At 33.4% G+C, this 22,649-nt stretch overlaps 1 protein-coding gene across 1 annotated transcript in view; it reads right to left on the bottom strand.

The window, feature by feature from the left end:
• LOC129223067 (dedicator of cytokinesis protein 9-like) overlaps nt 1-13,801 on the bottom strand; it is a 241,712-nt gene extending 227,911 nt beyond the window's left edge. Inside the window, 3 exon segments of the mRNA XM_054857632.1 lie at nt 233-405; nt 3,352-3,468; nt 13,624-13,801. Of these exon segments, the coding sequence (XP_054713607.1) occupies nt 233-405; nt 3,352-3,468; nt 13,624-13,722 (389 nt within the window). The 5' untranslated portion in view covers nt 13,723-13,801.
• Nucleotides 13,802-22,649: the final 8,848 nt, after the last annotated feature.

The following is a 22,649-nucleotide window of genomic DNA, read 5'->3' as shown; positions in this document are numbered from 1 at the left end:
TAAAATTTTGGAAACGACCCCATTATTAACAAACTATTAAAATAATCTTATAGGACATATGTTTAAAATAATAACTATTAAATCAATTTTACAAACTATTAAAATAATCTTATAGGATCATGTTTAAGAACATAAAAATAACATGTTCCACTAGTTTGAACAAAATGCTAACAGAAAGAGTAAATTGGGGGGGGAAAAAGAGAGATATATATGAATGTCAAAAGGTGTTTACTTGGGTAACTGCAGGTAAGAACCAGAATAAGCTTTATATTTGTAATTGACAACATGCCAGTCTTTTGTGTACGTCTTTATACACTGTCTAGTAAATAAAGATGACACTTCATTTTCTGTCAAATCAAGCACAGCGGGAACAATAGTTCTATAAGTCCTTTCAATGACTTCCTCCTTGAAATTGTTTAAAAAAAAAAAGGAAGAAAGAAAAAAAAACTTCATCAAAAAATATCCATCATAAAATCGTTATCATTATAATGCATGAATAGTTATAATGTTAATGATTGAAATACTTTGAAAAATTGTTCCCTCCAAAACATGTGAGGGAAATTCTACTTCATACTTTTTTTTTTTTTTTTAATTCATTTACTGCATTTACTTTATGCATACAATCTCAACACATTTTATAATTTTCTTTTTTTAAATCATTATCTTTTTCAACCAATAAAAATTTTAGCATTCTTTAATGTTCTTTTTTTCAGGAAAAAAAAATCATAACGAACACTTGAAGAGCAATGTCGTTTCGCTTTCAATTTTATATTAGTCTGCACATCTGTCATTTTTACAATGTTGCACACATCTCCACCTGTCAATACTTTTCTTCTTACTTTAAACGGCTTGCACGGGGAAAGGGGGGGGACTATCCCCTCACATCCTAAAGTAAACAGGCCTTGCTACCTCACTTTTCAGGGTTAAAAATTAATGCTTGATTGAAAATGACATTTTACAGGGAGAATTAATTTTACGAAAATACAAGCAAAAATTCCAAATAAATGGACTATTCTCATTTTACAAATACAAAAGTGACAACCACAACAGGCTCTAGGCCCAGCTAGGTTGGTCCTAGTCAATTTACAATCCCCAGTGAAGATCAATGGCCCTCTTAAAACTATCTACTCCCTTGCTCATTACCACCTCTTCCGGTAAGCTGTGTTCCAAGGTTCCACTACCCTGCTATAATAATAATTTTTCCTAATATCCATGTTAGCCTGAGATTTAAATAGCTCAAAACAATGACCCCTTGTCCTGTTTTCAGTGCTTAACTTCAGCCCCGTAACATCTTTCATTTTAATAAATTTAAAAAACTGAATCATGTCCCCTCGGTCTCTTCTTTGCTCAAGACTACATTTTTAGCCTTCTAAGCGTGGAATCATAGTCTAAATGAGAAAGTCCATTAGTTAGCCTTGTAGCCCACCTTTGAACTCTTTCCAATACATTAATATCTTTCTTAAGATTAAGGAGACCAAAACAGCATACTCCAAATGAGGTCTTACCAAAAATTTTTATTTTAAAAAAATGGGATCTTTTACAGATCATCTAATCAGTAATGTTACAATCCAATAATAGAACACAATTTCAGCTCCCCCCCCCCCTCCACAAAAGAACTTGAGGGCCCCATGGGGGTGTTCCCCGTAGGGTATTCTAGTTATCCCACAAACTTCAGGTAAAGTTCATATTGTGGAGCTTTTTAAGGACTTTAACATGCTGCAAAATCAAACAAATGTCACTCTTTTCAATGAGATACTTGCAAATTAATGATTTAATAAAAATATGGAAAAATAATCTTGAAATATTTAATTTTTTTTTAAATGAAAGGTAGCCAAATGTATTTTTCCCCTAGACAATGTTTGTACAAAATTTCATGATGATCAATTGAGTAGTTAGTAGTGAAAATATTACAAATCAACAAAGTCACTTTCGCATTAATAATACTATAAGGATTAGTAATAACAATTTTCCTTATAATTTTTTTAATTATAAGGTTATTAAATACAAAAATCATTTACTCCTTATAATATTTGTAAACATAGAAAGAAATACATTAAATGGCTACTAATGGTAAAAATATCGATGCTAAACTAAAACAGTCTATAGATAACAGTCTACTAATTAAATATTTGAATTTTCATGTTGCTAACAACAGAAAACATAATTTTATAGACAATAATGAAATAATTGGGTACAGATGTGATATACCCCCCCCCCCCCCCCCCATTTGGCGACATCCGATTTTTCGTACAAAATTGAAATATTTTTCTCGCCAATGAGGTGATAATTTTTTAAGCATGGCATCCCTGGTGAAATTAACCTGTGTTTGGTAACCCGAAGGCAAGCTAGTTAGATCTGTTCAAACTTGTTTACTTGGGTTGTTTAGATACCAGTTGTTTCGTGCAATATACCTTACAGGAAAGCTTATTTTGTATTAGTTTAAATTCAGTAGTTATGTTTTGAAGTAAAAACATTAGAAAATGCCAGTTTCTTCAAACTTGAACGTTAACTAAAAGTTAACTCCAACGTGGTGTGTATCTGTAACGTGCCATTGTCATATGATGTATTGTTTTAGACTGAGTGTGAAGATTTATACTATAAAAAGGTAAGTTCTTCATTTTAGAATTAAGAAAAAAACCTCTCACTTCCGAAATTCTTTGTTTTTACAAATCCTTGAGGGTTTCTTGTAGTTTTTAACTTTATTTATCATTAAAATTAATCAGTCGCCAATTAATCAGCATTGGTCAATTATCTTTTGCTGATTAATTAGTCAAGTTGCTTACAGGGCATCCCTAGTGTGTACAAAATTTCATTCAATTTCATTTAGTTTTTTGAGCTAATACAGTCACATTTTCCAGAAATGGTCAAAATGGGTTCAATATAACCTCAAAATGTGTAAATCTGTCAAAAATAACCCTTTTTATGAATTCAGTAATCTCTTCTTTCTATTAGATATAGCAGAAAGTAAGACAAAAAAAAAAAAAAAAAGAGAGAAAGTTCTAAATGCTAAATTGAAACTTTTCTCTAAAATATTGATACAATTATTACACTACCTAAAGATATGCGGATAAAATAAACTGATCTTTTTAAAAGAAAAATCAAAATGTGAATACATTTGATACATTTTGTGAAGTAGAAAAAATATTTTACCTAACTGAATTGAATACGTCAAAAATTGTGTGCAAATTATTATAGTCATGTAAAATCTAGTTAGATCTGCAACCATAGAACAGTACAAAATATTTTTTTTTTTTTTTTTGAAAACCTTATTTAATAAACAATATTTAAAAACTAATACATCAATAAAAAGATGAATATAAAGAAACAAAAATACTAGAATTTAACTCTTACTGATACGTCATCTTGAGGAAACAGCAGCATTTCTCGCAAAGGATCATTTTGCAATATTGTTTTATTCTTTTGATAGAAAGCTTCAAAATCTACAGGTTCTATCAATTGCGGTTTAGCCTAAATGAAAAACATTAGGTTTTAGCTAAAAACATATTTAAAAGCAAAAAATAACAAAAATCATGTCAAATTCATTGATACAAGATACTTTTCCTCTTTCAAAATGAATACATTCAACATAAGACTTGAATGCATGCAGTGAAATTTCACATTAAGACAAAGTTTTTTTGCGTTTTGTTTGATAAAATAGTGCTGTTGTATTGGTTTCTGACCATTTGTAGATATAGTGCTGGACCCCAAGAGCTCATCCATTTTTTTATCTTCTTTCTACCATATTGGTGAATAGCTATAACTACTGAATTTAGATACCTAGTTTCGCCAGCAGGTGGAGGTTCCAGCTGACTTTCCGATGCAATATTGGTGCACTACGAATTGAATTTTTTCATATTTGGGTTTATCTCTACATATTTCTGAGACTGTCAATTTGTCAGGAAAAAAAATGGAAATTTGAAGTGTGCTGCTTCACTTTTCCAACAGTACCTTAATTTGGTGTGAAGTCCGACTTCCACAGTACACACATGCCATAGGGACCCGTTTGTAGGGTAGGCAATGATTCACAGCATAACAACACATTCACACAAAGAAAGGAAAAAGACAGAAGAGAGAAAGTATATCCATGCCTGAGCCGGGATTCAAACCGGGACCACCCCAATACAGTCAGACTCCTCTGACTACTAGACAAGGCAGGCAGCAGATGTTATTATGTACTTGGCATATAACAGATGGAAGGATGCCTATGTTATTGAGATGCTTTGCAGTGCAATCATTGTCAGCTTTTAGTCTGAAATTTTCCATAGCCTCATCTCCTCTTCACAGGGTACATCAACACGATGAACAAACATTGACAACAAAACATTTTCCAAAGGTCTTGGATGTTTTCCCAGGGTTTACCCACTTATTCTGCTTTTGAAGTGGAAATCTTTTACATAATGGCTCCTTATTAGTGATGGGCATAATCGAGATCTCAGGAATCCAGTACTTCTGATAATCGAGTGATTGATAATCAAGATCTTTTGAAAGCGAGAACTCGAGCGATTGATAATCGAGATCTTTTGAAATCGAGCGATTGACTTCTCGAGATCTTCCGAATCGAGTACTTAAACGATTAACTTTGAGATTTTTTGAATCGAGTTCTCGACCAGTATCTAGACTTCCCGAGTTTTCCGGAATCAAGTTTACTTTTACAGGGGTGCACGCTAAGGGTGTCCATGGCGCAGACTATGCCAATAAAACTTTGAGGGGGAAGAAAGCATCTTTTAAATCTCATTGGGGGGGGGGGAGGCTCTTGTCCTAGGAGTTGCTCTGTAATATTTGAGAGGGTGCGTTATTGCTCTTGAGGGGCTGTGGGAGTGGCAACTCGGACTTCTAGAACAGTCGACTTCTTGAATTGTTTCTGCAGGATCGCGCACAAGGGGAAGGGATACCATAAAGCTAGTCATTTAGGGGGTCAGGAAGGGGCAATCACCCCACCCCCCATGTTTTTGAAATAATTGCATGGACATGTATGTGGGCATATGTTTTATTATTGATTTGTATATTCTTTTATTCACCCCCCTCCCACCTCCCGGAAAATTTGAAATAATGGGCGTGAGTGACACATACTTTTGTCACTACAAATTTGAGGGCAGGCCCGTCATTTAGGGGAACCAGAGGGGGTCAATCGCCTCCCCATCGTTGAAAATTAATGTTTTTTAATGTACAGAAATGTGCTTTTTGTAGTTTTTCATTAAAATTTGCACTGGGTACATAACCTTTGCCTCCTCTCCCAAGCCTCATCCTGGATGGATCTGTTTATGGGTCAATTTAGTAGGTATTAGTCTATTTTTAGGGGAAGGGTTTCAATCCTGAGAGGGATGTAGGGCTGAACTTTTTCAGAATCAAGTTGACTTTGACAGGGGTGCCCACTAAAAAAAGGGGGAGGGGAGGGTTCATGGCACAGCCTGCACCAATGAAATTTTTAGGGATGGTTTTTGAGACTATTTTTAATCTCAAACTTTGGGAGGGGGGGGGGTTACAGCATCTTTTCCTAGATAGATGCTCTGTTACATTTGAGAGGGTGCGCCATTCAGGGGTTATATGAAGCAGTGAGAAGCAATGGGAAGAAAGTGGACATTTTCAAGTTTTGAGTTAAACGTGTTTAAAGATAATATCCTATTTAGGAGTCGTTCTATTGAGATGCTTATTTTATGATTTTTTAAAAACTGCTGAAATTGCTTGGGCAGGCAACTGTCCATTTCGAAACTTTGGGTCCCGTGGCTGCGCTTCATTTTCCTTGCGTTGATCTTAAAAAGGAGTTAACTGATTACCAAGTTTCTCTAAAAACCAGATTATTCGATTTTCATATCATCCAAAAACGTTGCAATATATTATACGAGACAGAGCTGCAAAAAAAAAAAAAAAAAGCCAAGGCGGCTGGCTTTTACTAAGAAAGCCAGTCTTTTTTGAAAAAAGCCGGCTTTTTTTTGACTTAAATTATGTACTCCACTATTCATATTAATTACCTTTATATAATTTAAAAAGGTAATCAATGTCAATTTAAGTAATAAAATAACTTTTCAGAAAGTAAAATGATAAAAGGAATATGTACACAAAAACTGCAAATTGTTTCAAACATCTGACAAAAAATCCTTACACTTTTGTTGGATGATCCTCCTAAGCTGTCTTATACATTGAATACTGCTTACTTATAACTTTAAAATGCTTCTATGCAATAATTTGCTATTTTTTATGCTTTATTATTGGTGTTTTTTTTTCAAATCAAACATAATGTATATTTGTAAAACAGAACTTAATTCTGCATTCATTAAAAAACTTAATATAGATTTCTGATGCTATAAATTAGAACCTTTATACACATACTAGCAAAAATACCCGGCGTTGCCTGGGTCAGTAATAATTGTGAGAAACAATTGCTATTTTCTTTCGTTTTCGGTTTTAACTGAAAGAACTCGAAACACACCGCTTTGACGTGATTATAAATCGAGCTTCTTCCTTACCCATAAAAGTAAAATAGCAATAAGTATAAAGAACGAACGAACGAACGAGTATTCATTTAGAAACGAAAGTACGAATTGAAGCACATAAAAAATTTGAAGAATTTCCAAAATATGAACTAACAAAAACAAAGATCACTAAAAAAACGTGCGCTTTATTTAATTAAATAGTACACACACAAAAAGAAAGGGAAAAAAAGCTCTCTACTATGTTTTCCTAAGTGTGCAAAAAATAGAGTTTCCAAATGTTTAAATGACTTTAAACTCATGTTTGCTCTGGAGAAGCCTTGATTCAAAATTTTCATTATATTTACCGTGTAGTTAATCAGTAGTACTTAATAACATTCTAAACTACTGGGCTTATACATTTTTCTATTTAGTTTTTTTTTTTTTTGGTTTTTACACAGTTGGGTTTTTTGTTTTTATTTAATAATTTGAAATTAAAGAGAGAGAACAGATTTTAATAAAAGCCGGCATTTTTAAGTGGTTTAAACCAATAACATCCGGCTGACTGTTTTTGATCAGGTTTAAAATTACACATTTTAAACCTGATCAGCGGCGTTTAATGGGAGGGAAGAAGAAACCAAGTGCTTTCTTCTTCCCTCCCATTAAACGCCGCTACATGAACCACATTGAAGATAGTTAAGTTTTCATATGTTTTAAAGGTTCAATACACGCCTCTAATCATATGTAGCTGAAATTTTGCCAAAAATGTATATATGCTAAGGTCCCAAAATGGGAGACTTGGTGTTTAATGGGGATAATGTACATGTCCCTGCCACTATTTTGATACTTGAATAATATCTGACTAAATCCAGTTAGAAAACCCTAAAATTATGTTTATGTAATTAATAAAGTTAGTTATTGGTACTTTAAGTACATATTTAACATATTCAAGCTTTAAAAGATAGAACTTGTAAGTTTTCATGAGGCCCGGATCTATAAATTTTGGGCCCCCGTACAACAAAATATGTGGAGGTCAGCAGTGTATATTTGCAACATTAATAAGTCTTAGTGCTAGTCATTTTCATTTTTTTTTTCAAATTCTTGAGCAGTGGGGCCCCCTTAGGGACGTGCCCCCCCCCCCCTTCTGCTCTGCGGATATGCTGATCCGGGCCAGGTTTTGTTCCTTTTTCTTATACATTTGTGTACAAAACTTTTCTCACACAATTTAATATCTTTTAGTGAAAAGTCTTAGGTTTTCCATATACAAAAAGAGATGTGGTAGGTCTCTTCAGGTAACCATGTCGAGGATCAAGTAACGATAAATGACAATGACCGGAAGCACTAGAAGCACCACTAGATTCGTATAAAATGGAACTAAGGTATGTTTGGGCTGTCTAACAGTGCATTTGTTTTATCACAGGGGAGGGTTTTTTCATAGTCTATGTTTTGGTTGCTTCATAACGTGTTTGATGAAATGATTTACATCATCATAATGATTTTAGAGAATAATCACCTGGGTGCTTCAAGTTGAGGAATTAGCAATGGTTCTAGCTTCACTGATTTTATCCAACAAATTACAATAAACTGTAAAAATGCAAATTGAGACAGTTATTGCAATATCTGTGATCTAAGCAACTTCGATTATTTTTTTTTCTTCTCAACTATCCGAACAGAGAATCTGGCAGTTCACAAGCAACGTGATACTGCAGTCATCTTCTTGTAATACACTAAAATATATCATTTCCATATTGTTCGATGCTTGTGGCAAAGTCAAAAATGCAAAAAACAATAAAATTTTCTATTGAAATTTCTCTATTGAAATCCAATCTCCCTTATTGAAAGCCCCTGACCTAGACTTTATTGTATTTATTTCAGGGGTGCCCTCACGGGGGAGGGGTGAATGGCGCTGACTGAGTTACTGACTCTTTTAGGGAGGGGGTATAATTTTAAAGCGAGATCTTTGATCTCATTTTAGGGGAATCTCTTCCGTTCTCTGTAGAAATTCAGAGAGATGCGTCATCCTCCTTAGGGAGGATTGCCACCCCTGTTTTTCTAGAACTTTCTTCTAAACGAATGGAATGTCACTTGTTTTGATAAAAGCACCTGCTCTTGACATTGAACAACAAAAGTGCTTACAAAGAGAAAATACAAAGGAATATACCATGAAATGAATCTCCTTCGGGCTTCTCTCAATTGCGACACGGTAAATGCACTACTGGCAAAAGGAAAACAAAAAGTTCCTTTAAGAAAGTTTTTTTCGAATCATTTAGTCATTATTTTTTATGTAGGCCTGTGCGGTAATCAGGCCCTGTCTACGTCACTGCAAACTAATGCTGAAAAACCAGGGGTTCCACGAAAAAATTGAGCATTAAAATGGGTTTTTCTCATTTCTTAAAATTTTTCAAAGAATGTTTTATTTTCCTCCTTTGTATCTGAATCCTTAACATTAATTCCATTCATTTACTAATACAATAAAGCCTAATACACCAGCATTTTTTAATGATTCCCGGTTTCTTTTGAGTATTTCTAGAAGAATGTTGCATTGCAATAATGCCTTCACACCATCATTAGCATATGTAAAGGGCTTGTTGCAAGAAACACAAAACCAAAATCCAGCCCTATCAGTTTTTTTACACTATATTTCCATCTTTTCATTGTAGGAATCCACTCTGTTTAACCATTCCCAATTAAACTTGTTCTTCTTTCCTGCATCGATGGAGACAATATCTTCAGATTTATCCAGATACCTCATTTTTTAAAAGAGAACATGCAAAGTTTAAATGAATAAATTTTTCAAACAAAAAAAGTAGCGAAATGAAAAGTAAGAGTTAACTAGTAAAATTTAATTTAACAAACTAATTTATATTTACGAGGAGCATATTAATAACGATAAAGCATAATTAGAATTAGTTCAATAACAACAGAACGCACGGAGATAAAGATCATAAACCAGAATATAAAATAAAGAAAATATTTGAATATGATCAATTCCTCCTACTGCCATAAAGAACAAAGACAGGAGTCGAAGCTCTTATCTCTTTTTAACCGACTTCAAAAAGGAGGCGGTTATCAGTTCATACCGTATGTATGTTTTTTTTTGTTTGTCCACTCATAGCGTCTCACCTAGTGATCCGATTTTGATGATTCTTTTTTTAATGGATAGGGGATGGCTCAACTTAGGTCCCATTACTTTGTTTGACCATATTTGTTCTTTAGAAAAAAAGTTATGGGCAAAAAACAACAAATTTCATGCAATTTCCCTATTAAATGATTAAAATGATATTGTAGCGAAGTTCGCACTATTCATCCGTGGAAAACGGTGGCTCAGTGGTAGAATTCTCGCCTCCCACACGAGCGACCCGGGTTCAAATCCCGACTAGGTCAAAGTGAATTTTACTAAATTTTCGTTTCTACTGTTTCCCGTATTTTCTCGAATGTTCTATTAATTTCTGTATCTTTCCAAGTCGGGAAAGTTCCAGCACTTTCTCAAGTTGTATATAAGGAGATGTAACGTTCATTCGTGGTTCTGAATAAAGATCTCGAGTTGAGACTAACGAGTATTCGCTTCATTTGGCTTTCACATTGTCTTCGCTATCTTCATCTACGTGACAATATGAAACTCATTGTTATAAAAGTTTGGTGCCATATAACAGTAATATTAATAGTAATTGTAATGATAGTTTTGAATGAAGGCTTTTGTGAAGCAAGCATTAAATTTCTTCAAGGGATACCTCGATAATGAGGAATCTGGCGCTGTCGCCTCATTTTTGGCGTAAATAATTTTATTTTAGTAACCCTGCTGATTTATAGTAACCCTATGTGAATTATCAAAATCTTCCTTTCTTCAGTGCTATTGCTCCATAGTAGGGGTAAACCTAACCTGGAAGCGAGGTGATGCAGTGATTAGGATCTGCTTAGCCTTCACAATGCTACCATTAGGTTTGCCTCAACTACTCTGTAGTATTTTTATCGTTATCGTCTATGCCGATAACAGATGATCGGGGCTAAGTAAGAAAATACAGGATTGCATCATGAGCAACTTAGATGCTGTGGAACGTAAATTAGTTAGGAAAACAGCAATACTTAAATGGTTATAACTAAATTAACAGGGGTCTGGCCAGAGCAAATTTGGGTCCGTTAACGGACCCTTCACAAAAATCCGATCAACCAAAACGGACCTTTCACAAAAATCCGATCAACCAAAACGGTCCTTTCACAAAATTCTGGTAAACAAAAACGGATCTTTCACAAATTGTTTATTGAAAGAGCAAATCTCAAAAAAAAAAAAAAAACAGCATATTTAAAGTTAAATTAGAGGAATAACTTATACAAAATCAGCTAATTTTGCAAAAGGAAAAAAAAAAAAAATCGGCACTCTTGTGATGCTCCTGCAAGCCATAAATAATTACTACCGCCAAATAAATATAATGCCTGTTGTTGGTTTCTTTGAAAGAAATTAACAGCTGAAAGTCAGTTTGGTTTATAATTTTGCTTGTTTGTTTTATGCAGCGGTGTTGTTGTAAACTTCTTTGGAAAAGCGTCAACATTCTCTGAATAGGCGTAGTAAGCACTTTTCTCCCCACTCATGATTTAATCATCAATAATATACAGCGAAATGAATTTAGAACTGCAAAGGATAGTATGGGTGGGGCGGATGTGATCGCTTCAGATAGGGTTACAAAATGTAAACTTATCGTCACTTAGTGTCTGGTGGTGCGATGTTAAACTGTTATTTTGGGAGAAAGTTATATGGGTTTGGTTTTTCGATACTAAAAAGGATAATTAACTTTAAATAAACTTTTATTTACCGTTATTTTTTTCTATAGATGTCTACATTTTGAAAAACGCAATCTTTTTACATCCAATATGAGAATCTTATTTTATTCTTTTTTTCAAGCTAACTTCGCTTTATTAGGATGCAAATAAATGAAAAGTCTCTTTATTTTTGTAACAAAGCTTATTTCAAGTTTTTAAAGGGGAATTCCATTTTCTTTTATGAGTCAATAATTAAAATGCTGAATCGATGGTTTATTTTTTATTTATTTATTTATTTATTTTTGCTCCAACTGTATCCAGATATTAATGATATGTTTATCATAGGACTCTAAAATGCAATTCAAAAGTAATTTTATCAAAAATATTTATTTTACAAGCCGTTTTTATACTTTTGATTCCTTCACTTTGAGGATTGCAATCTCTTTGCATCCGCTGTGGAAATCTGATTTTTCGAATTTTCGATGTTTAGTACGCTTAGTTAAGAGGTAAATAAATAAAATATTTTTCATTTTTGTGAAAATCACGGAGTTTATAAGGTTTGAACGAAACTCTGCTTTTAAACAGTGTCTTGGGTTAAAAAGTTAAATGCTGAATCCCTGCCTAATTTTTTTTCTTACAGTTATTTTAAATACTATACAAAAAACATTTCTAGTATAATTTAACATGATGTAGAATGTTAGATAAATATTGATACTTGAGGGGTGCCCATCGCCCAGGGAGCGATGCCTCCCCCCTCTCTTCAAATACTAGAAAAACACTCAAGATTGATATTCTCAACAGAAAAGAGAGAAAACACTCAACTTTAAGTGTCAAATGATGCAGTTTCCACCATCTCAAGAGTCTAAACTTTCGTTTTTACAAGAAATTTTTTTTTAAATTATTTGATTTTTCACAAAAATAATTGATTTTTCACAAAATTATTTTATTTTTCACAAAAAACGGACCCTGTGAAAAATCCTGGACAGACCCCTGATTAACTACGCATGATTTCCAGAGATTAACAAAGATAAGTTTTTAGTGCTAACCGCTTAAAGTTTAACGCGTGTCAAGAGTTTTTTTTTTTTTTTTTTTTTTTTTTTTTAGCATGGAGCATTTTTAAGAAAAAAATGTGAAGTTTCGTGATGGTAACTTCTTACTATTTCTGAAATACCTACATTTACACTAAAAAGAATGAAATAAAAAAATTTTGAAAAAAAATAGAACCGACTTCAAAATTGCTCTAAAAAGTGAAAAATAATTTTATTCTTTAAACACCATCGATAATGCTTTTAAACATAATTTTTGAAGTTGGCGCAAAAACGATGGATAAAATCATTCACAGCCATAACTCAAATACAACTATAAATTTAACCAGGCCCAGTTTCTTCACTATCACATACATTATGCATTGATGACAGCAAATTTGAATAACGATATAAATGTTTCGTTCGTAACTTTGGATGCTTTTCTGGAAAAAAAATATGAACGAAGCATGGTTACCCTGGATTTTACGTTTTGTTTTTGCGCCAACTTCAAAAATTATGTTTAAAAGCATTATCGATGGTGTTTAAAGAATAAAATTTTTTTTCACTTTTTAGAGCAATTTTGAAGTCGGTTCTATTTTTTTTCAAAATTTTTTTTCTATTCCTACCTTCCCCCAGTTTACAAAACATGACTGTAGCTTACGATTTATATTTATACCAAATGTCTTCAATTTGGATTTTTTCGTTTCATTAAAAATCGCCCTAAATTTTACTAAAGTGGGTTTTTCTGAAAATATAGAAGTTCCGGTATTTTCGAAAATGAAGGTACTAGAATTCAAGAAGAAAATATTGGAAGTCCGGTAAAATACCGGAACACAATCACCCCTGAACTTGTAATAATCGAGTTCTTGAGTGATCTTTGATAATCCAGTGATTTGATTGTGAGAACTCAATTATGCCCATTACTACGCCTTATCAATTAGAAGTGTTCATTTCGCCAAGTTGCAGAGTAGATTTTTTTTAATGAAGAAGAACAATGTAAAATATTTAAGAAGCATAAAAAAGAAGACGATAAAATAAATTATTTCAAACGACATCGAAAAAAGCAGTGTTGAAAGCCGAAAAGAAAATACTTGGGCCGGAGGGAAAACAAAACATAAACATGACATAGCACGAATAGACTTCATGAGGTTTCAAATTTTCTTCACAACAAAGTTATGATTTATGAAATAAACGACAAAAAATTCGTAACTATTCACGGCAATTGCTCCCGAATTTAATTAAGCAGTTTTTTAAGTTTGGCAATGTAAAGAGCTCCCGAATGTTAAGGGATTACTGTGCTTTAAATTGCTTGAATAGACTAGGGAAGCAACAATATATGAAACATTAACCCAACTTTTTAAAATTTAGATACATTAGAACAGTTTTAAGCAGCAAGTGCAATAAAATATAAATAAAAGTCTCAAATAACAACGTACAATTACAGTGCTTTCCCGCACCGCTTGTGAGACAGTTTCGCGAACTTGAGCCGCGGATCCAGGTTTATTAAGGCTTCTAGTAAACTTTCTTTCAGCCATAACCCAAGATTAAATTGATTAAACACTGATAATCATACAGAACTGTTTTTTTCAAACTCAATAACATGCTTGCTTAAATACAAACAGATGACACTTCTCCGATGACACAAAAGCTCGATGCCATTCCTAATGAAAAAAATAAAAAAAAAATCTTAAGGCTTCACTTCAGTCTTTCTTGTTTTGATATTTGATTTTGTATTTTTCACTGTGAACCGTGGAACGAAAATTGAACATTGGCCGATCGCATGCACACGTCGGTCAATGCAGGAACGATCCTGGGTCCATGGTTACCATATTGGCGACTTCATCTATTTCAAGGCGAGTTCTTATCAATATGACGAACATGATGCCAAAAAAAAAAGTGCGATACCATAAGCAATACAGTTGTAGTTTATTTTTCCTTTTTGGAAACACTTCCTGAAGGAGTATGTTCTTTCCGATTTTAAGTGTACTTTTTTTCATGTATTTGGTATTTTCAAGAATGGTAAACATCATCAAATGCAAATTAGTTTCAGAAAATAAACTGGTTCGTTCTGTATTTTGAATTATAATAAAACAAACTAAGTGACGTTACAGTTTTTTCGCATTTTTTATGAAATTCCATTTGCACCAAAAAAAATCTTTCCAAAATCAGAGATGCTCCTCTTCCCCCTCAAGATAAATGACGTCCCCTATCCTCAAATGCAAGAGTGGTGCGAAGTTAATAAGGAATCTCAAACTGAACCATATCCTCAAATGCATCCCCAAAATGAGATCCCCTAAACACGACAAAGACAACTTTCAGCAAACCCTCCTCTCCCTAAAAATTTCAATCATGCTGTCTGCTCTGAAGTCCCACTCGTTGCACTTTATTTATCCATTTATTTAGACGCTAGACAGCTTCACATAGATAGAGGACTGCGTGCCAAGCGCCTTGCCTCCGGACACACACACACAGGAAAGATTTACAACACTAGAAAAGGAAATAACACTCAAGGCACAAGCGGGAATCGAACCCACGATCTTCGACTTGGAAGAAGAAGCTTCTACCACAGAGCTACGGAGGCCCCCTCGTTGTACTAACTACCTTAATTTTGATAACATATTAATTGACCCCCTTGAGTGCCCACTCAAGGGGGATCGTGGCACGAACCGTACCATAGAAATTTTAAGGGGTATCCTGGGTGCTGCTCCCAATTGGGGGGAGGGGACAACTACGAAACACATAGATGCAGAGGGGTACCCACCTTGGGGAGGTCATGGCGCACTGCACCATCGAAATTGTTATGGGGGGGGGGGATTTCGAGTGGTATTTTCCCTGTTATGGGGTCTTATTTTGGAGGGGGTGCACCCTTGCTCTTAAGGGGAGGGGGGAACCCCTAGATGCAGTGATTTTGCAAACTTTTTCTGCAAAATAATAGTTGTAACATTTTTCATTAGAAATGGTTCATTAAAAATTTTAATATTTTCTCTCTTTTCTTTTTTTGTAACATAGATGCAGCATACGCAACTTTCAAGAGAAACAATATTAACTTTTGTGTCAAAATGAACTGTATATCGCTTTTTCAACCCCATGCCGTTATGCATAAGCTTTGGAAAAAGCAGCAATAAATAGTTGGATACTGTGGCAATAAATATTGAGAGTTCAGCGATTGGTAATAAAATGATATGTATGACTTATTAAGAACGTGAGTAAATAGCAAAAGTAGTACTTCCTTGCAAATGAAGAAATTCACAGGACATCAGTGGACGCCAAAAACAGAAGCACAACCTTAGATATTGGGCTTTGGGGGGGGGGGGGAGCCAGGGACGTAACTAAGTCATTTTTGAGCAGGGGCAAGACCTCGTTTTGGCGCCCCTCCCCATAAAAAGTAAATATCAAAAAGGTATTATTTTAAAAATATAAATTTAAATTAGGCAGTTTTAAGGAGGCCGCATGTGTTGATATGCCTATAAATGGCGACTTTTACGTAGTTATAAGTTTTTATACAGTTTTATCACTGGATTGCATTTTTTAAAATTTCGATAGTGGATAAAAATCATTAAATATTTCATTTATTATTTTACATACGAAGTTTTTCAAGGAAAACTATTTTGTATTTCCATAAGAGAGTAATTAACAACTTGTTGCATTATTTTGTTTTTATCAGGTGGCTCTGCCCCTGCTTGCTGACGCATAACAACCCCCCAAAGATTGCTTCGCAACCTTATTTGATTCGCGAAGATTTAAATCGTCTGTCAGAAGAAATCAGATTGAAAAACATGTTACGAGTTCCGTTTCGAACAAAGTGAAAATCCCCCTCTCCCTCCCATAGAAAATAGAGTTTAAGTGAATAGCTAATTTTTTGAACACAATTCCACTCCTACCCGAAAATATAAAAATAATTTGATTGAAATATGCATAAAAGAGATGATAGTTGAAAAAAAAAAAATGGTTTGAAGAGCATTTTCCCTTGTTCTAAACTAACTTGAATCAACTTCCACAGCTGTAGGCGCTGGTGCTAAAGGGGCTCCTGAGCATTGCAAAACGGCAGTTTTGTACGTTTGAAAAACTGCTTTACGTTCGTAGTCTCTAATAATATATTTTGCTCTTTAGCTCCGGACTGAACATAGGACTTTTATCTTTAATAGAAACCCTTATACCTGCTGTTCTAGCTTGTTGATAAAATTGTTACAAGCTTTATTTGATGCAGAAAAAATCTTTTTAGAACAACATGAAATATTAAGGGATGTGAGAAATCTTTCATCCCTTGAAAGGCAATTTATGTGAAATTTTAGCTTAAAAAATTAATTGCAAAAAAAAAAAAAAACCTAATAAGAAATTTAAAGAAAACAACCCCATGTTCAAATCCTTGGGGCTCGAAGTAATTTTGTACAAAATTTTAAGGCTAGGTGCTCTGAGGTATCCTGGACGTAGGCCCGCCATTTTTTTAATGTATCGAGATGCGAATTTAAAATTACCACTTTAAATGAAAACAATAAAACAGAAATGTTTTCAATTATTTATTTTTAAGTATTTATATTATACTACTATGAAGAAATTTGTAAGGAAAATAACAGTATTCAACAATATGTCACAATAACGTGTGAAATAATTTTTACTCCAATGAAAAATTTAGTGGGCTATTTGTTTTTGTTTCTCACGTGAAATTAATTGAACATTGCTACTACACTTAGTATATAGATTTTAATCCGACTATTTACAAGCTCGAATTGAACAAATTGTCTTATTTAAACATTACCTTGAAAATTTTATATGCAACACATTTTAAATTGTCGCAATCTGTATAGTTAAATATTAATTATTACAAGAGCTAATTTTTATAAAGGGCGCACGTTCCCCACCTCTGGTATTTAGTTATACATCTGAAAAACATTTTTTAGAAAAACAGATATCTAATCTGCTTCATATCAAAAACTCTTTCTATTTACCTTTAATATTTGTGTGTTTTTTTTTTTAAACATATTAATATTACATGTTTACACAGTGAGTTTCTTTCCAGGTTATTTCCATTTACAGTACAACCTTATTTATCTGGACTAACTTGGACAGAAGGCAATTTGAATAAACGAAAATCCGGATAGTACGGATAATAAGCAGTAATTAATTCGCAAGTACTTGGTCATTAATAGTTCAGCTGGCAGTGGTGTCAGACTGACACTCCAAATACGTCACGTAGTTCATTACACGACTATAATTTGTTGCACGACCTATATATATAGCAGTTGTGTATTTAATCAAAATAGGCGAATATCTGGCACATTTATAGTTTCGTTCTTACTATCATTAATTTAGAATGATCATTTTAGTGAATATATTTTTTAACTCTACAAATTTGATCCGGATAAGCCGGACGTCTGGATAAACGGGAGCCAGATAAATGAGGATCTACTGTAAATATAAATATGCATCAAAAGTACCAAAGCAAAATTTGAGAGGTGTAAAAAATAGTTCATAACACATTAATTGAAGTAGATTGATTTAAGCATATTTAAAATATTGTGTGGGCGGCAAAAATATCTCGAAACTAAGTCTAAAATTTCTCATTTTAGCTGAACTTATCTCTAAAAACCTTAGTATTTTCTAAACAAAAATGGGCACCCTCTTGCACTTTAAATTGAATCTCCATTATTAAAGTGCGAGATTTTCCCCCCAAGAATGAGAAAAATTGTAAAATAAACTAGGCCAATGGAACAGTAACGATTTTCCCTTATGCCAATGGGGTAGACAAGTTCTTGTCGTAAATGAGAGGAAGACATCATGTTGGCAGCTTTATGATGTTAAATTGTACAAAAATGACATTTGAGCATTTCATTTCCGCTGTTTTGTACTTCTCATAGCTTTGCTCCTATATTCCTCCTCCGAGAGGGAGGTTCTTTAAATAAGATATAACAAGTACTAGTCACTCTAAGAAAATACTTACATGCTATTTACTGCGCCATCCTCGCTCTCTTTCGGTCCATCTTTACCACTCTTTATCCCATTAAACCATGCAAGCTTTCTGCCTGCGCCCGCACTGAGAGTTTTTTCTTTTATACTGCTAATAATTTGTTCTTTTTTTTTACAAAAACTAATTTGAGCATTTACTTTGTCAGTTTAGCGCCCCTAAAATCTGGCGCCCCCGGGGCACAAGCCCCGTCTGCCCCCCTCTAGTTACGTCCCTGGGGGGAGCTCCTTCATTGGAGTCTCAAGCAATTCTCACAAATCCTTGAGTGTTTATGAAAACACGAAGATTGCTAATGAGCCACAAGTAAGTCCGTCGTCATTTAGGGGGATCGGGGCATGGGCGCGCATAAGCAAAATTTTAAGGGGGGAGGGGGTCAGATATTTTTTCCATGGTTTAGTAAGATACTTTCCGCATAGAAACTGATTTCAGTACAGATTAGAGTTATTAAAATTCGACATTTTTAATAATTTATTCATTAATGGCTGGAGAAATGTTTTTACTTTCTTGCTAGAAAAGAAGTACTAAAAGCAAGGAAGTACTAATTTCTAAGGTGGGGCTAGAGCCCCCACTTGCCCCCCCCCCTCCATGTGGACGAAAGGGAGGAAGGTCGGAAGTCCCCCTTACTTTGGAAAAATAATGCTTTTTATTAGTTATAAGTGGATAGCGGGCGTGTTTTTCGTTGTTTTCCCCAAGTCAATTCCCATTGAGTGCAGACCCCCCTCCCTCCATGTCAAATTTCGAAATGGACCGCAGAAAAATATTTCTGATTGTGCTGCCCCCTAATAGAGAATATGTTAGAATTTTTCCCCCCTTCCACTTCAAAGAAAACGCAAGCCAACCTGGACTTAAGTCTACCCACCGATTTGTTACGTTAAACTATTATTTATTAATTTATTGCAGCGAAAAGGCAAGGAGCAAGTTACTATTTCATTAAGTTATTTACTTAGCCCAATTTATATAATATGTGCATATAAGTATACAAAGGACAAATGTATGTTCAAACTGACAAACTAAAAAAAATCCTATCCTCTCCTACTCCATGATTAACAGACATTAAATTAACGTGACTAGGGGTGCACCCCCACCCTCCCCGTTTAAAAATTCCCTACTCTTGATTTTCTCCTGCAATAGAAACTGAGTATTTTCCGCATCGTTCCCTTGGTTTTTTTTTTGAAATCACGAGCCTGTCAGGTGCTTGTAGACTCAAAACAGCCTTCATTAAAAAAAATAATAAAAAAAAAAAAAAAAACCATCAAAACTATGACTTTTTAGTAATTAAAAAAAAAAAAAAAACGTTTAATACAGAAAAATGTTCATATAGCAAACGGATTAAGGAGAAAAAAAAACGATAACACTTATTTAAAATAGAAAAAAATTTTCCAAGTAATGTTTCATATGATACATGATAGAATTCTGAATAGATTAAAATTTGACAAACTCTTAATAAAACTCTATGTGAAACATAAAGTTAAATAACAATTCTTAATAAAAATATTTAATATATAAAGCTGAATAATTTTCTTTTAAATATACAGGCGTCTCTCGTATTCGTTCCGTGTAGTATCGAAATCGTGTTATACGAGACTTTTTTTAACTTATTAACATATTTTTTACACTAATTAATCATGTACATAGTAAAAATCATGTCAATATGTATCGTGTTGTATCGAAACCGTGTTATACGAGACTTAGAAATAATGTAAATCAAAGCATGTCTATCGTGTTATATCGAAACCAAGTTTAATGAAAAACAAAGTAAAACCTCATTAGAGTTATCAAACATTAACAGAATGTATTAAACAAAAAAGAAATGTCTTCTTTATTAAAGATAACTTTCGTGTTATATCAAAACCATGAAGCATTAAATTGAAGTTTCGTACTGTGTAATATCGAAACCGTGTTGTGCAAGTACCGTGTTATACGAGGGACGAATGTACTACAGTAAATTTGTTAAAATCGAACGTCAATTACATTGATTGTATTATAAAATAAAACCTGCTAAGTGTGAAGCATATGCAAAATATAATGTTGTGGTTTTATTTTAATTTAGAAGCAAAATTACCCACTTATAATTGTAATATGTGTTGTTTAAATGCTAACACTGAAAAACACAATTACAGAATATAACCAAATCCAGAATAAAACATTCTTAAAAATTGGATGGTATGATTAATTGAGGAATGTCTCCACATGCTTTTCAGCACTTATTCAACATGGTGCGAATATTTGTAATGCTCTTGCTCAAATGTTCTTGACATTGAAATATGAATATAGCTTAAAATTACTCCTCTGTTAATTTGAAAGGATGATCTTTTTAAAATCCCCACGGAAAATACATGCCTAATGACTATCATGCTAAACTTGTTACCAAACTACCATATTATTTTTACCATTAACTACTAATATAGTGCTTTTGTAGAAAACAATAAATTAAAGTACAAGAAAAATATATTTGACCCAAAGAAAGCAATCGTTTTCTCTTTTAACTATAGCTCTGAAATTTAATATTTAAATACATAATTGAAAAAAACTATATATGTCATTGCTTTGACGGGATTTTTGAAACATATCAATAACATAAAGCATATATACCTACTATTATACACTTAAGTTTTGCTGATACCTTTTACTTAAAATGCAATGTTGATTTAATGCTCATTTTCTTTTGATTCCCCTCACTAGAATACTTTGCTTAATTTCTACTTTCCTCATACCCCTAATTTCTTACACCATAAAAGTGATAGTGATCTCCAACTTTTAATGCCAGCATGCCAAAGAAGTTTTGTAACTGTTTTTCTTTTGACATTTATGAAACTTTTGCACCAGGAAAAACTTTAGAGTACTGAGCTACCTACAAGAATAACTTAGAGAAGCACATTCATTCTTGGTATGATAACAGCAAGAATTTGTTTTAAAATAGAATAATACACAGATTTTTTTAAGAGAGCTGTGTTATGAATACAAATTGAACATTCAACTTTGGGCCACATTGAAATAATTATTTTTACACTTATATTCACAGGAAGTTTGTTCATCAGATGAACTTAATACTGATTTCTGACTGCAAAGCATAGACCCAGCATTTCAAAGATTCTAATGGTTGTTCTTGCTCATTGAAAGGTTCAGTTAAAGCATTATTACCAGCAAAATTAAGACTTTGCAGCAGACTTTAACAAAGTAACTGTCATGCAAAGTCTAAATTCAACTAGTGTCGTGCTTTAAGTTTCCATGAAATCATCCATCTTCTCGCTATTCAGGATCAAACAATTGCCATCTTGGTAAACTAACATGGAGGAACCCTTCTGAAAAATATACAATAAGCAAAAAATGTATTCATAATTCACAATACAAATTGAACATTCAACTTTGGGCACACTGAAATAATTATTTTTATACTTATCCCACAGGAAGTTTGTTCATCAGATGAACTTAATACTGATTTCTGACTGCAAAGCATAGACCCAGCATTTCAAAGATTCTAATGGTTGTTCTTGCTCATTGAAAGGTACAGTTAAAGCATTATTACCAGCAAAATTAAGACTTTGCAGCAGACTTTAATAAAGTAACTGTCATGCAAAGTCTAAATTCAACTAGTGTTGTGCTTTAAGTTTCCATGAAATCATTCATCTTCTCACTATTCAGGATCAAACAATTGACATCTTGGTAAACTAACATGGAGGAACCCTTCTGAAAATTATACAATAAGCGAAAAATGTATTCATAATACAAATAGAACATTAAACTTTGGGCACACTGAAATAAAGCATTTTTATACACATGTCCACAGGAATTTTGTGCATCAGATGAACTTGGGATTGACGACTGACCAGTGAAAAACCCACAATCTCAAAGATTTCAATCATTGCTCTAACAATGACTGCTCACTGAAAGATGAACTTGTACTTCTGGTTCTATTGACAAATGTATCAGGTGCCCTACTAATTTAATAGAACAGTATTTCATGCTTAAATAATTTAGCTCTTAGCAAACTACAAAAATCTTTCATTTGTTGCTAGACAAAGTTAAAGTTCAGTAGAGATTAAAAATATGGCATATAATTTTAAGTAATGAATTAAACAGCTAAATAGTTTCAATTATGTAAGGATTAGGAAATAAGTATTTTACTCATGATAAACACCTATTTGTTACAAATCTATAATGCTGGATAAGAATACCTAAAATGCATGAATTTTGACAGTAAATTAAACAGCATACTGATTTCTGACACCAAGAATATGAAAATTAATAAATGTTCATTTTTGGCACACCCGGGAAGGCTAATAGGGAGAATATTCAACAAGAAGAAAATATATGATGGTTGAAGGGAAGGGGACTTAACAGGAAGAACCTTTACAGAGTTAATTTTTGAAGGAAATATTTTGCTGGGAAATTGAACAGTTAAAGGGCTATTCCACAGAAAACTAATTTTTTCCCGCACGTGACGCTTCGTATATTTCATAAAAAGTAATAATTTAAAAGGATAATGAACAAAATTTTGTT

The sequence above is a fragment of the Uloborus diversus genome, chromosome 5 (genome assembly GCF_026930045.1).
Source record: "Uloborus diversus isolate 005 chromosome 5, Udiv.v.3.1, whole genome shotgun sequence".
Taxonomy (NCBI): domain Eukaryota; kingdom Metazoa; phylum Arthropoda; class Arachnida; order Araneae; family Uloboridae; genus Uloborus; species Uloborus diversus.
Note: the sequence above shows the minus strand (reverse complement) of the source record. Positions and strands in the feature narration are given on the sequence as shown.